We start from the raw sequence: 14,009 nt of genomic DNA on the forward strand, positions 1-14,009 counted from the left end.
AAAAAAGTAATGAATTCACTTGCAAGAGCTCTGATTGGCGGTAGGGAGAATGTCATTTACCGCGTGTGGGAAATCAAGATGAACGAGATGAAAGAGAAATTAATACCTCTGCAATTATACGTGCATACATACCTACGATAATTTTCTTTACTCGACAGCTTCCAATCAAATCAGTAAAAATATTGTTACGGCCGTAGCAATTACATGTTTTGAGTGACGTATTATACCATGTGATGACCTTGAAATTCTGTCGTCTGCACTCTGCGAAAACCTGGCGAGAGTAGATCTTATGCAATTCGGCACCGGCGGTTGTGTGACAATAAGAATATTGTAACGGCCGTCAGTTATTTTCTCGCCGATTTCAAATATTTAAAAAACAAAATGGCATTAAACTTATTGAGGTTCCGCCCAGTGGTCGGCGGTGGACATCATTTCATGAAAATCGCCGGTGTCGTTAATATCAGAATGGCTGAATTTTGTCGGGGTCCATGTAACCTTTCAAAGGTAGGATCTTTCGGTATTGTGTTAGAAAATATTTTCCATCGTGCATTTAATTATAAATAAGTATATTTATATAAACATTCGGTGCTTCAGCTTAATCAAATGACTTATTGCAGCATCACCAGTTACTGTCACATTACTTTTACATAACCACACCAATGTAATTCTTATTGGAATTGACTACGTACCCGAAATTGTACAATTCCAATAATTTACCAGAAAGAAGAAGAAAAATTATCAATTATGTTATGTTTCGGATAGTGAATATGGATGTGTATTGATTTCACCTAAAAATTTATACTCTGTCATTATTTTGATGAAATAAAGACCGGTTCAATTTTTTGTTATCTTTTGTAATGTGCGCTAAGGCTTTGTTCAAGTTATGTTCTTTGCAAGTCAAAAACTTATACACAAAAGGTAGCAAATAAAAAAATTGTCATCAATTTTTGTTCTAGACGTACAGTAAATCCTGTGAATCACTGGTCAGTCACTTTTCTAAATCAAAAAATTACTTCCTTTATTCTGTTTAGAAAAGTCAATCGCTGACAAATTTAACTCAGCATCCATATTTTCGTAAACATGAATATTATCATACGTAATATATAATTTTCTATAACATTAGAGGTATTCATAAATAATCTTACTCCCATAACAAAGTTGGACAATGTATTGTCGATGTCTTTGCATGACAACAATTTGCAGCGGTTTTATCAACACCAAGATTTTTCATAAACATATCTGAGACTAATATAATCAACATTTAATCGTGAATTTATCTTTTGAAAATTTCAGAGTTAACACGTGTTTACCGTTCATTGAACCTATACTGACAATGAGTCAACGACCCGTGTACTGATTATCATAGAATTTGTTTTTTGTGTACTGTAATTGAGCAATGCTTATGAATGTTTATCAAATGACGACTTCAGAATAAATTCATTGCAACACTGATGTGGAAATAGGAACGTAAGGCCATAATCAATAATTAGTAGTCTTTAAAGGAAAACATTGCTGAATTCAAAATTCGCTGTATAACACACCTTCTTATTGTAACTGAATATATAGTATTTAAAACATTATTTGAATTAGATTTATTCATTAATCTATATGAATTTTTTTGGCAACTATTTCACATTCAAGGATTGGCACTAGTCCTAACGGGATGTAGCTATTAAGAAAGATGTTCAACGATTTGGACTTCTTTCTAATCTTATTAGGCAAAACACAAAAAATGTGAACCCATCTGAAAACATATGGATATCCGATACAAAAATAGTGTAGCATAGCTTTAAACAATTATTCGTACCCATCTTTTGTACAATAGAAAAATGGAACATCGCAAACCGGCAGAAGTTGTCTCTTTCCAAGTTTTTTGTGCAACCGAAATCTTAAGATAACCTTTAGTCATGAGTAAAATTGAATGGGTCAATTGTATTTGAACAGTAATCAGAAAGTCAGGAATTGTATATTTTAAATAGCTGTATTTTGGGAAGTCCATTTGAGAAATCAAGTATTTACTCATTAATTCCACCTTATCTATGAAAATTAAAAAAAGCAGCTGCACCAAGGTCGTTACTACACTTTCGCTCATATATCAGTTGGATGTTTGCAATAGTTAGTTGACTTGTACAAAACGTGAAGGCCAGGCAGCTCTCCAGCAGCCAGTCTAATTGTACCAATCATAGGACCAGCATCTCATTATACGTGTCAGAGGTTTCCCTTATCAGTATTGCACAATGGTTGGTTAACTCGTTTGGTAACTAAATTAACCATCACAATATTGCAGTTATTTTTTCATGATGCTTAATTTAAATTCCCAAAGCGCTCATACATTGTCCTGGTATTGCTAAGAAATTTCTATGTATTTCATAACCTGATATTTGTATACTAATTTACTCTAAATTTATTATTCTACGATCTAAAGCCATAAGCATTCGTTCCGCATGATCATATTACACATTTCTGGCGACTATTGAAGCAATTACTATTTATACTAACGGTCAGTGAACGATTCTTGTTTCAGGAATCTAACAAGGGTTACAGGATAGAAAGAGACACTTTTGGAGAGCTCAAAGTTCCAAATGATAAATATTACGGTGCCCAAACCCTCAGATCGGTACTCAACTTCCCCATTGGAGATAGTTCGGAGCGTATGCCTGTGAGTATAATATAATTACACCTAGTATGTTTGAAAGCCCGCTAAATTTAGTAATAGTATATTTGTTAAGCTAATTATTAAGTGCAGCATTGAAATTCATCTGGCTAGTTTAACAAAATGATGCAGTAAATAAATTTTCATTTTCTTTAAATTGAAAATCTAAATTGCAAATTATTTAATAAGTATGGCATTTTAATTGCTCTGACCTTTTGAATGCCGGCTGTTTCTGTTCCCATCATAATTTCTTTGCATATATTGGTATTAAAGCAACAGAAAAAGACGTGCCTTGTTCAATTTTAGTTTAATATACAGGGTCAATCTTTTCTGGGGTCAAATAAGAGAGCAGCTTCAACCAGCTGAGGCTCCGTTTCCTATTAGTCACATTCGTTAGTGTCACAATAATAGTCTGAGATTGTGCAAGTGCGCGTAGACCGTATTTTGGATACGTTCAATACATGTGGATGTAAACAGATTTGAAGTATAGGGTCCTCAGATAATAATCACACCCGATTATCGCGACGTGAATAAGTATGAACAAAAGCAAGTAGATCCTCAGCTAGCTATATCTGCGCTCTCATCCGACTGCCGAGAACATTAAACCTGTATAAGTATGGATAAATCGAAAATAGACTATTACGATATGTAACATTCAAATGACGTCAGTTAAGCATAACAAAATTTTTATATTCCATTTTAAGTAGTGGGATGATATTCATAGATTTTCATACTCAAATGTAAGAAATAAGTGCCTAAAATTTTAATTACTTATGTTATTTTTCAGTACGCAGTTATTTGTGCTATGGGAATATTGAAAAAAGCGGCAGCAGAAGTAAATAAAGAGTATGGACTTGATCCGAAAATTGCAGATGCTATCAGCAAAGCAGCTGATGAAGTGATCAGTGGAAAGTTATATCATGATCATTTTCCTCTGGTCATTTGGCAGACAGGTTCTGGTACTCAAACCAATATGAATACCAACGAGGTAATTTGGCTTTATTTCGAAAATGCAACTATTTTTCTATGGTTTCATCTGTTTTTGCACAATGTAAAGTTAGTATTATAGCTTCATGTTTGTACCGCATAGAGCCGAATATCAGAATATAGATCATATGATTAATACGATAAAAGCTGATGAATGTTATTGTTAGGCACAATAATGGAGTTGTTCAAGTCATTTTTTTGCGTATAATAAATTTTGTACTCAAAGTGAAACACTTATTTGTTATTTAATTTCAGGTGATTGCTAATCGAGCAATTGAAATGCTAGGAGGAGAACTTGGATCAAAGAAACCAGTTCACCCTAACGATCATGTGAACAAGTCGCAGAGTTCTAACGACACATTTCCCACTGCGATGCACATTGCCGTTGCTTTAGAGATTAACAAAATATTGTTGCCTGGTCTCAAAGAACTTCATGCTGCACTCAAATCCAAATCTGACGAGTACAAAGATATCATCAAAATTGGTCGTACCCACACTCAAGATGCAGTACCATTAACTTTGGGCCAAGAATTTTCAGGTAATAGCACAAATCAAGAACATAAACTGTGTGAAATGGGCGGAAAATTATTTGATATTCCAAAACTGTGTCTTGTTACACGCAATTTCGTTGGTTGAATATAAAACTGAATTATTCCGAAATATTATCTATCAAGTTTCAGAGAATTTTCATGTACAAGTATAAATATTTGAAGAGTTTCGTCGATTACTCTTATATAACTGTGCTTGTGAATGATCTTCTTGCATCTAACAGTGAATCACTAACACAGAGGCTTTTGATATGTATACAACAGACAATTTTATTTATTCATACATTTACGTATTCATGGTTATATGAAACGATGGAAAATATTACCGATTAACTTTTATTAACTTAATTTTTTTTAGCTTATGCACAACAGATTGAATTTGGAATTCAAAGAGTACAAGATACATTACCGAGATTATACATGCTGGCTCTTGGAGGCACGGCAGTTGGTACTGGATTAAATACTTACAAAGGCTTCGCGGAAAAATCGGCTGCAAAAATTGCAAGCCTTACAGGATTACCTTTTGTAACAGCGCCAAACAAGTTCGAAGCTTTAGCCTGTCATGATGCTATAGTTGAAGTACATGGAGCATTGAATACAGTTGCCGTATCTATCATGAAGGTCAGCACTAAATAACTTGAAAAATTTTGTCTTCCAATGCACGGCATTTATTGTTTAATTTCGTAATTTCTGTAAGAACCTCTAAGTTATTTGTTGAAATAAATTTGGCCTTTTTTCCTTTAACTACAGATACAGCTGACTTGGTTGCCTAGGTATTTTTAATGACAACACCTTTAATTCGATTTTCAGATAGCTAACGATCTGCGATTCCTTGGTAGCGGACCACGCTGTGGTCTGGGTGAGCTCTCGCTTCCAGAAAATGAGCCTGGTAGTTCGATAATGCCTGGAAAAGTGAATCCCACGCAGTGCGAAGCGATTACAATGGTCTGTGCCCAAGTTATGGGTAATCACGTTGCTACATCAATTGGCGGAAGTAATGGACACTTCGAATTGAATGTTTTTAAACCTGTAATGGTGGCTAATACGTTGAGATCTGCTAGACTTCTGGGAGATGCTGCATCAGTATTTACGAAGAATTGCGTACAAGGCATTGTTGCTAACAGAGAAAACATCAAAAAAATTATGAACGAGAGTTTGATGCTGGTTACTGCTTTGAACCACCATATCGGTTATGATAAGGTAAGGAGTATTCTAAATAGTTTTGAATGTTTGGTGAAATAGAGATTGATCAAACTAGTAAAGTTTTTTTTTTCAATCAATTGTTCATTCCATACATAGCAGTAACTTCAAAATAATCTCTCTCGTCACTTTTTTAGGCTGCCGCAATTGCTAAACAAGCTCATAAGGAGAATTTGACTCTAAAGGAATCTGCGTTGAAAAATGGTTTGACTGCGGAGCAATTTGATGCTTGGGTCAGGCCTGAAGAAATGCTTGGACCGAAAGAAGCAAAATAATTCTCAATCCAAGACTGTTTTAATTTGAATCAGGAATAGTTGTAATATTTTGGCAAAACTTTTGTAATCATTAACCATCTGTTTAATACCTTATTTATATAAATAGTGTACATTTTGATAAATAGTAACATACTTATACTTAGTACTGCACTATTGCAGTTGATACGTGCTAACAAAAACCCCAAGAATCGGCTGGATCGTGTTACACGCGTTTGTATATTTGTTTGTAATCAACTACGTCTGTTTTAAAATACCGGAGAATATAAAAAACTTACTCTCATTAATTAAATTGGCAAATGTTTTTTTTAATTTGACGAACAAATGAGAGGTGATGAACTGATTACATTTTGTTTAGGAAATAATCCTTCTTTTCTTTCCCAACTTTACCCCAGAAGCCCCAGAAGTTTGATAATGAATCACCACGGGCGTTACACGAGTTCTAAAGAATGGGATTGGATGATACTAGTTGGTCAAGCTGTACATCACTTCAAACCTGATAGTTTACGAAATCTCTAGTAGTATATGTAGAATAAAACTGAAATAATATTAATTACAGTATCAAATATCACAGTAAACATAAATTGGAGGAGAAAACCTTTTGTCTTTCGTTGCTGTAAATCAATGTGTCAGTTTACAGTCATGGTGATTATCATGTTTAGCATTTATGCTCGCTATTTACAGCAATATCAACAAAAGTGGAAGAAGCTCCGACTTATGGATCTGCCAGAAGTGGGATTGCTTTCAATGGATTTTATCGTCGTTACTGGTTAGGTGATATCATTATAATGACGATGCAGCAGCGAACTGTAAGCATGATCAATCACGAATTACAAATTTTATAACATATAATTATAAATTTTTTAATCTATGCGCAATTGCTAATAAGTTCCAGATAGATAATTTTCTTCGAAAATAAATTTTTTACGTTTAGAATTTCTATGTGGATGCAATGACAAATTAGAGTGAACATTTGCACTCAGTATTCTACTCTGTACAGTTTATGTTTACATTACTCACAGTGTATGAATATAGAGTGACTATCATCGAGTATTATATCCTTATTCTGACAAGACATTTCGCAATATTAAACGTCCACGATATGCTAAAAATAGAATTTTATATCAATGTGCGAGATACATCATGTAAAGAACATTATCTGCAAAAAATGATTCCTATGGTCAAGATATCTACTATTTTTACGGTGAAGTTTTTGCTTTGCTAGTTGTATGTTTTATATGTAACGTGCTCTACATGTGTTTTAAAATGTATCAGTTACTTGTTATATATTCTTTATCCGCCATTCCATCGTGTCTTCTCAATTATACTTTTTTTCTACTAGTATTACCCGCAACATGTTAATTAGTTTTCAAGTTCAATAGGTAATACATTATAATGGGTATATTGCAAAATCATAGAAGGACAACCCAATTATCATATCAGCAATTCAAGGTCGTAGGCCGTCAAACTTTATATACTTATTAATTTCAGACAAGATATCAGCCTGAGTACCAACCAAGCATCTTCATACAGCAAGATGTTTTCGCACGCTAAACATATTACAAGACAAGTCTTGAAACGATACTATGGAAAAGTCGGCATAGTGGGTGTACCTTTTGAGGCAGGGCAAGTGCGTTTCAAAAACACTTTCTTTAAATAAACTATGTGTTATACTAATAACACATTTACAATAACGCTATTTTTGCCAAGTTTACTGACTATGTCAATGTCAGTCTATGATCATTTATGGAGTATTTAATAGTAGAAACATCATCAGTAAATTCCTCAGAAAAACGATTTGATATTTTAATTACGAGCTAAATATACATTTTTGGACACCTAGATAGTTCGTATTTTTTTTTATTTTCAAGTGCCGTGCTAACGTCATTTCTTTCTTGATTCATTTTTTATATGTGTTCATCTATTCCCAAAGTTATTTCAGAGAATTAACTACAAACGAGAGCGTGAGGTTGTAAATCTACAACAATTACGCCACACAATGATAGTATCTAAAATATTACAAAATTTATTATTTCTTTGTAAGCAAGAATCAATTATTCATTGTCAATTTTTATCATCTTAATAAATATATTTCCGGGGAGTCAGCTCATGCTCATTTGAAATGATATTCTTGTAAAGAAATTTGGAAATGATAGATCCCTATCAATATTCGATTACTCATCTTATGCTTATTTTGAAATCTGAATTTCAGTATAATATAAAATTAGTAGGTATCCATTAAATTATTATCGTAAATTCAAACTGTTAGTTATATAACTGCATGTGTCTGCTCAGGAAAAAGTTGGAGTTGCAAAAGGCCCACATGTGATCAGAGCTGCAGGGCTAGTTAAGGAATTAGAAGTTTTAGGTAAGTAAAGATTTTATCCACATTAAAAGTATTTGGATAACTATTGTTACTCTGCGACCTGCAGTCAGATATTGTAAAATATGTTAATTGCATTATACTTAACAATGTAGGGATTGACATCAAAGATTATGGTGACCTATCTTATGAAGTTGAGGATGTGGCAGTAAAGAACATGACTCACTTAGGTCATTTCGCGGGTTGTACTAAGTGCCTATCAGAAAAGGTGGAACAGATTTTAAATGATGGCAGACAAGTATTAACTCTTGGTGGTGACCATAGTCTTGGCGTAGGGAGTATAGATGCACATGTTAAAGTACGTACTTAATGTACACTATAATTAATGATTGGGCTGACACTCAAATTTTGAATCTCGTTACCACTAACAAAGGTTCCTGCTATGCAACAAATATTTGAAATATAAAATTTGTTCTACAGGTCAAAAAAGACGTGGCTGTTTTATGGATAGACGCACATGCAGATCTCAATACAAATGCAACTAGCGAAAGTGGCAATGTGCATGGTATGCCAGTAGCGTTGCTGACTAAAGAGTTATCCGATTATTGGCCATATTTACCTGGTATGGATTGGCAAAAACCTGTGTAAGCATGAATCTTCTTCGTTGTACTTGGTACAAGACTTGACCAATAGTTATGACCCAAGAAACAATGTGGTGGTATGATGAATGTTTGAGATGAAGACCGTAATATACAGTGAATGTCTGTTGAAACAGACCCTTCCAGCACACGAGGTCGCTGCCTTCGGCAACACGTACACAACATTTAGTTGGTAGCATATGTCTATTACATTCGGCTCGGATAAAAATTGTATATTTATTGGCATAGGTGGTGACCCTGTGGCTTGGAAGGGTCTCTGTCAACAAACAATCACGGTATAGGCAATGGATTGAAACCGAATTTTGAAGTAACATGGATTTAAAATTTTTTTTAATTAAATGCAAAAATAAGATTGATTTCATTTAACAGAAATCAGATCACTGAATATTGTCAGCACCATGTTTAGCCGAATGAACGATAAAGCTTCATGTAATTTAGGAATGGCGATATGTAAACCTAATTCATAGATATAAATCAAAGTCCATCTGAACAACTTTCCTGCCTGAAAGTCATAGGTTTACAAGTATGAATAATTTCAGGTTATCCATAAGAAGTGTCGGATATATTGGTTTGAGGTCTGTGGATCGCTACGAAAGACTAGTAATCGAAAAATTTGGGATCAATGCTTATGGAATCAGAGATGTTGAACGATATGGTAATACTCTCTACCTTAGTATTTTCAAACTTGCTTTTATTCATTATTACAGATAACAATAAAAATTCAAGAATTTCTAAAATTTATTGTACTACTTATATTCATACTACATCCCAATCAAGCTGAAATTCAAAGTGTTTGACTTATCTGAAATGAGAAATGTTCTTTGAGATGGGTAAATCATTTTTCATTTTCAGTGGGTAAAATCATCCCTATTTTGTAAAGTAACTTGTCTGATATTTTCAGGTATACATGACGTTGTACATATGGCATTATCTAAAGTAGATCCAGAAAATAACAAATCTTTACATGTCAGCTTTGATATTGACTCACTCGATCCTTTGGAAGCTCCAAGCACTGGAACCCCAGGTAGTAAAAGACATATTATATGAACAAAATGAGTGTTTGATGAAACCATGAATTTTGTGAGTATTGATAAATGGTACATGTTAGTTTGCGATTATTTTCTTGACAGTTCGAGGGGGTCTTACTTTGAGAGAAGGGATTCACTTGATGGAAGAAATCTATAATACAGGTCGACTAAATGCTGTAGATTTAGTGGAGGTCAATCCACACATTGGTACCGAACGTGACGTTAAAAAAACAGTCGAAGCTGCAATTCAAATTATTCAAGCAGCCTTTGGATATAACAGGCGTGGACTCAAAGTTCCTAAAGGAATTGATGACATACCATTGCAAACGTTCAAGTAATCAATCAGTATGTCGTTCATAACTGTGTCATCAATAATACTACTTTGTCAAATAACTATGTCAGATTATCAGGTGAACAAAGTTGTTCTCACAGTATCATAAACGCTTCAACGTTGTTGTAAATAACTGATTGGTAGTAAACCTGAACGTCGAGCATTTCAATGATTTGTGTAATGACAGCCCTTTCTTGATTCAAGATCAATGTGTTAAAAGATATTTCCATTTTCCAGCTGGTATGTGTTAATTAATGGCGCATCAACATTTAGTCCATATCTTTTCAAGTTTTTACGAATGCATGCAAGCACTAACTTTTAAAAACGTTCATTCTCTAGTAGGTTGATAAGTCTTATTATATACGAAACTGCAGAATCGGAAAATAAATTAAAACTTTTCTTCAGGTGATTCCTTTCACAGGTTTTATTAACTATTCCATACATTCAAATATAAAAAAGTGAATGATACATCTTCAATTTTATTATACATTTGATACTATTTCATAAGCAAATAACAAATGAGAATTTACTTAACTGAATTTTATTATCGTTTATATCTAAAATTCGTATATCTTAAAAGCCATTCCAGTAGAATATCTGATTACTAGTTTGTTATACCAAAATATATTCTAATTGGTTGTAAATTAATACGTTCAGGAGATCAATCTTATAGATAATTATCAATTGTAGACATTTTTTCAGTTTCACTAATGGCACCAACAGCACATGCGAGTAATGTTTGAACGTCTTTTGGTTCATTGCCACCAAAAATGTAACCGTTTGCTTTATCTACTGCATTCTTTACTTGCAATAGAAGAGACTGATTGGAGGTATCTAATGGTATAAAACTCACTAAGCTGTAATCTTCAACCAGTGAAACCAAAGCGGCATTCAATTTTTTATACCTGCAAATTAATTATACTATTAACCACAGATCTTTTAAATACTTGCATCTGCGAAAAAGATAAAGTCTATGTTTTTAGATATGTTTACATAAATAAAATGATCTGAACACCCATCACCATGTAATCACAAATGAATAATTACTTTGAAGTGAAGGGATCTTCATTGAGCTTTTCCAAAAGATATTGTAAATCAAGAACTTCCGTATAAAATTCAAAATTAAATGCCAAGCGATCACTGAATTTCTTCATTTCATCTATCTTCGTCAAAACATTAATGTGGGGTAATCCTAGATGTAGCATTGTGCTGGTACAGAGCATTAAGGATGACAAATATTTTCCTGTAATAACAACAAAACAATTATAAATCTTTGACTAAATAATCCTGTATTGATAAGTAAGTCAGTCGAAAAGTTTTGCAAAATGAACGTACTATTAACAGTTTCTCGAAGTAATTTGCCCGACACTGCATACATTTCTCCATTCGCCGTATCCAGTAACTAAACCAGCCCATCCACTTTTCTTTCGGAATATCGGTAGATATTCTGTCACGCTCGGCAAAAAGCTCAGTATTACTGGGAAAATGCATTACTTCTAGCTGTCGAATTCTGGGAATAGGGCAGCCACAGGGACCTGGGTTACGACTATTAGGAGGGTGATCCAGAAGAGTTAGTCAAGCCTGAGTAAATAGGCTCCTTTGCTCTATGTTCTGGAGTGTGCTCACAATGTAGGAGCTAAGTTTCAAGGCGAGAACTATGACTCAGATTTTGAAGCCTGTCAATCACCTGAGACAAACGTACTCTTTCGTTACTTTTCCATGTAAAAATTTTTGCATATTTTCTCTCTGTACCAGGGCATGGTATCACCAAGACCACGACGTGCACAAATTGCAAAACTTTGCGAGTGACCTGAGTAATAAAAAATACTCACCTGGATCACTACAATGATGTGAATCAATTAGCTGTACGCAACACAGTCTAACAAGATTTTGTTCCAATCTCTCTGCTATGCGACTAATTGATTTGTGATGGGTGTACAGCTCTACCTTAAATTTCGAATTATTATATTACATTGAATATATTGTACAGATATTACGTGTCAAAATAAATGAATATGTACATAATTTCTTTAAATATCCCATTTCACAAATAAGACACATAAAGACATAAATATTGCTTTCTCGTGAAAAAGAATGAGTATTTAGAAAATGAAATATTGACGTTATGCTATAATTTTGAGGAGTAGAACTTCATTTAAAAAACGTTTAACATCAACGTACTTGGCCAGGGCAATCGATGATCAAGTAGTAACCTTTGAGATTGAGAATTTTTTCAATCAACCAATTCACATTCGCTTCTAAAAACTCCATGCAGTAAATCAAGGCACCGTTTGGTCCTAGTCTGTAAGTCGTCATTACTTCGTCGTGCTTAATCAGCTCCGAAATGTCTACCAATGGGACATACTTCATGTTTTCATTCGCTGGATCTAAGTGCAGTCACAAAGAACAAAAAATAATATAACTATGCAATCTTTAAATTTTTGAATATTGTATTCTCTTAGAGATTTGAATAACTGGTAGGAATGCACAAATTTTTTTAAAGATCGTACCAGTAAACAACAATATCAAAACTTTTTTTGAACTGCTTGTGATAATGAAATGCTCATTTGTTCATTATAATAACAAATTATTTCTGTTCGTATAACAAAGAAAAAGAACCAAAATATTAAAAACTGATATAATCTCATACTCTGATTTAAACTTCTTTGAAATTTTATCCAATGTAAGAATTAAAGAGAATGAGCATAATTTATGAAACACAGGTAGAATAGATAAACAATTCTGTGGCAATTTCAAGGATTTAAAGATGTGCTTGGGAGCTTCTGGAATGACTAGTCAATAATGTAACCCAACGCTCACCAATGTTAATAACAGCAACTGTTCTACCCAGTTTCGTCAAAAACTTTGACATTGCATCGCAGAAAGTAGTTTTCCCACTACCAGGTGGGCCAATTACTAATTGTCCAAATATCGAGGTCATTGTGTTATAAATGAGCAATCGATGAATGAAGATTCTTCAATTTATAAGAAGAATCACAAAGACTATCAAAGACTATATTTTCCTGATAGCAGCCACTATATGTTTCACAGTTTGTACTCCATAATCCTTTAAGCAAATTGATATTAGCAATGGCTTTTCTGTAGCTATTTGCTCAGCAATGTACCGAGCTGCTGCGTGTATTTGATCATCATCCTTGCCCAATAAGGTTCTGCAAAAAACTTTCTCTGTATATCCAGTAATACTAATCACTAGCAGTGACTTAAATACATACTTTATTGTGTAAACATCGCTCTTGGCAGCTTCTTCTTTGGTCACAGTCAGTATGGAACCAAATTTTTCAAACTGAGTAAGAATCAAGAACATACGATTCCTGAAAATTTTTTTTTTTAAATAATTTATATTGTTTTGGGGTTAAAATACACTTGAACGTTACTGTCCACCATCTCTGGCGAATTCTCTACCTGTAGTTTTTTATTACGATATCGGTGTGTACCCCATTGATCACGACCCCCGTAGATTTGTCTTCACTCGCATACGTTAAATTCGGACTCGCCGCAGCCGCTCCGGCTTCTAGGTTAACTTCGGTATCAACTAGAGACATGTTATTGACGCATTCTGATTGGAGATAAGTCTATTCGTACCACAGACAAATTAACAAAATTCCTCGTTGAGTTCACAGTACTCATCTGAGTAAGAACCTTCGATTGAACGTAGCCTGCTTTACATTAAGCCCATCAATAAGCCCAATACGCTACAATCCACTGAATTACAATCACAAATACAGGCAGGGTAGCACTAGGTAGAACCCATGAGGGACAATTTCGATAGAAATTCCACTCATCCTTTTGTTCGCATTATCGCCGTAGACTATGGGACTGAAGATATCTAAAGATGTTCAGCCTCGGGCTCAATTCTGTAATTTCACTTTTCACATTTTCCACCATTCAAGCATTCTGATTAGTTTGCAAAGTTTAGTCAAGTGAAATTACATAATCGTCCCCCTGCAGTATCGACCCATCCTATGGAATCATAATTTTAAATCGCGT

General features: G+C 34.1%; 3 protein-coding genes across 8 annotated transcripts; 2 read left to right on the plus strand and 1 right to left on the minus strand.

Annotated features, from left to right (window-relative positions):
• The first annotated feature begins 217 nt into the window (after window positions 1–217).
• Window positions 218–5,952, plus strand: LOC107220057 (fumarate hydratase, mitochondrial). Of its 2 annotated transcripts, none has more exons than XM_015658474.2 (7): window positions 218–504; window positions 2,525–2,659; window positions 3,441–3,641; window positions 3,896–4,178; window positions 4,547–4,809; window positions 4,999–5,388; window positions 5,526–5,952. In XM_015658474.2, the coding sequence occupies exons 1-7, from the start codon at window positions 382–384 to the stop codon at window positions 5,661–5,663; spliced, it is 1,533 nt and encodes a 510-aa protein (XP_015513960.2). In that variant the 5' UTR covers window positions 218–381; the 3' UTR covers window positions 5,664–5,952. The 2 variants fall into 2 exon arrangements, with proteins under 2 accessions (XP_015513960.2, XP_015513961.1); XM_015658475.2 differs by lacking the exon at window positions 218–504 and adding an exon at window positions 2,116–2,240.
• Window positions 5,953–6,091: 139 nt separating this feature from the next.
• Window positions 6,092–10,757, plus strand: LOC107220058 (arginase, hepatic). Of its 4 annotated transcripts, none has more exons than XM_046743294.1 (8): window positions 6,092–7,042; window positions 7,152–7,290; window positions 7,956–8,028; window positions 8,139–8,341; window positions 8,464–8,627; window positions 9,182–9,297; window positions 9,544–9,666; window positions 9,773–10,757. In XM_046743294.1, the coding sequence occupies exons 2-8, from the start codon at window positions 7,198–7,200 to the stop codon at window positions 10,006–10,008; spliced, it is 1,008 nt and encodes a 335-aa protein (XP_046599250.1). In that variant the 5' UTR covers window positions 6,092–7,042; window positions 7,152–7,197; the 3' UTR covers window positions 10,009–10,757. The 4 variants fall into 4 exon arrangements, with proteins under 4 accessions (XP_046599250.1, XP_046599251.1, XP_015513963.1 ...); XM_046743295.1 differs by having other exon boundaries at window positions 6,092–6,864; XM_015658477.2 differs by having other exon boundaries at window positions 6,092–6,469.
• On the minus strand, window positions 10,178–13,963 carry LOC107220060 (GPN-loop GTPase 2). Of its 2 annotated transcripts, none has more exons than XM_015658481.2 (7): window positions 13,425–13,963; window positions 13,235–13,333; window positions 12,822–13,171; window positions 12,183–12,388; window positions 11,834–11,948; window positions 11,049–11,244; window positions 10,178–10,906 (listed from the first exon to the last, which is right to left on the minus strand). In XM_015658481.2, exons 3-7 carry the CDS (start codon window positions 12,940–12,942, stop codon window positions 10,669–10,671), a joined length of 876 nt encoding a protein of 291 aa, XP_015513967.1. In that variant the 5' UTR covers window positions 12,943–13,171; window positions 13,235–13,333; window positions 13,425–13,963; the 3' UTR covers window positions 10,178–10,668. The 2 variants fall into 2 exon arrangements, with proteins under 2 accessions (XP_015513967.1, XP_046599252.1); XM_046743296.1 differs by having other exon boundaries at window positions 12,822–13,181.
• Window positions 13,964–14,009: the final 46 nt, after the last annotated feature.

Source organism: Neodiprion lecontei, chromosome 6, assembly GCF_021901455.1.
Source record: "Neodiprion lecontei isolate iyNeoLeco1 chromosome 6, iyNeoLeco1.1, whole genome shotgun sequence".
Classification (NCBI taxonomy): Eukaryota; Metazoa; Arthropoda; class Insecta; order Hymenoptera; family Diprionidae; genus Neodiprion; species Neodiprion lecontei.

Excerpts from the sequence above, each read along its gene's own strand:
- LOC107220057 (XM_015658474.2), top strand. The coding sequence starts at position 382 with ATGGCATTAAACTTATTGAGGTTCCGCCCAGTGGTCGGCGGTGGACAT. Across the intron at positions 2,660-3,440 it reads ATAGTTCGGAGCGTATGCCT|TACGCAGTTATTTGTGCTAT; the intron begins GTGAGTATAATA and ends GTTATTTTTCAG. Across the intron at positions 3,642-3,895 it reads CCAATATGAATACCAACGAG|GTGATTGCTAATCGAGCAAT; the intron begins GTAATTTGGCTT and ends ATTTAATTTCAG.
- LOC107220058 (XM_046743294.1), top strand. The coding sequence starts at position 7,198 with ATGTTTTCGCACGCTAAACATATTACAAGACAAGTCTTGAAACGATAC. Across the intron at positions 7,291-7,955 it reads TACCTTTTGAGGCAGGGCAA|GAAAAAGTTGGAGTTGCAAA; the intron begins GTGCGTTTCAAA and ends GTGTCTGCTCAG. Across the intron at positions 9,298-9,543 it reads CAGAGATGTTGAACGATATG|GTATACATGACGTTGTACAT; the intron begins GTAATACTCTCT and ends TGATATTTTCAG.
- LOC107220060 (XM_015658481.2), bottom strand. The coding sequence starts at position 12,942 with ATGACCTCGATATTTGGACAATTAGTAATTGGCCCACCTGGTAGTGGG. Across the intron at positions 11,949-12,182 it reads TCATCGATTGCCCTGGCCAA|GTAGAGCTGTACACCCATCA; the intron begins GTACGTTGATGT and ends TCGAAATTTAAG. Across the intron at positions 11,245-11,833 it reads ACATCATTGTAGTGATCCAG|GAAAATATTTGTCATCCTTA; the intron begins GTGAGTATTTTT and ends TTGTTATTACAG.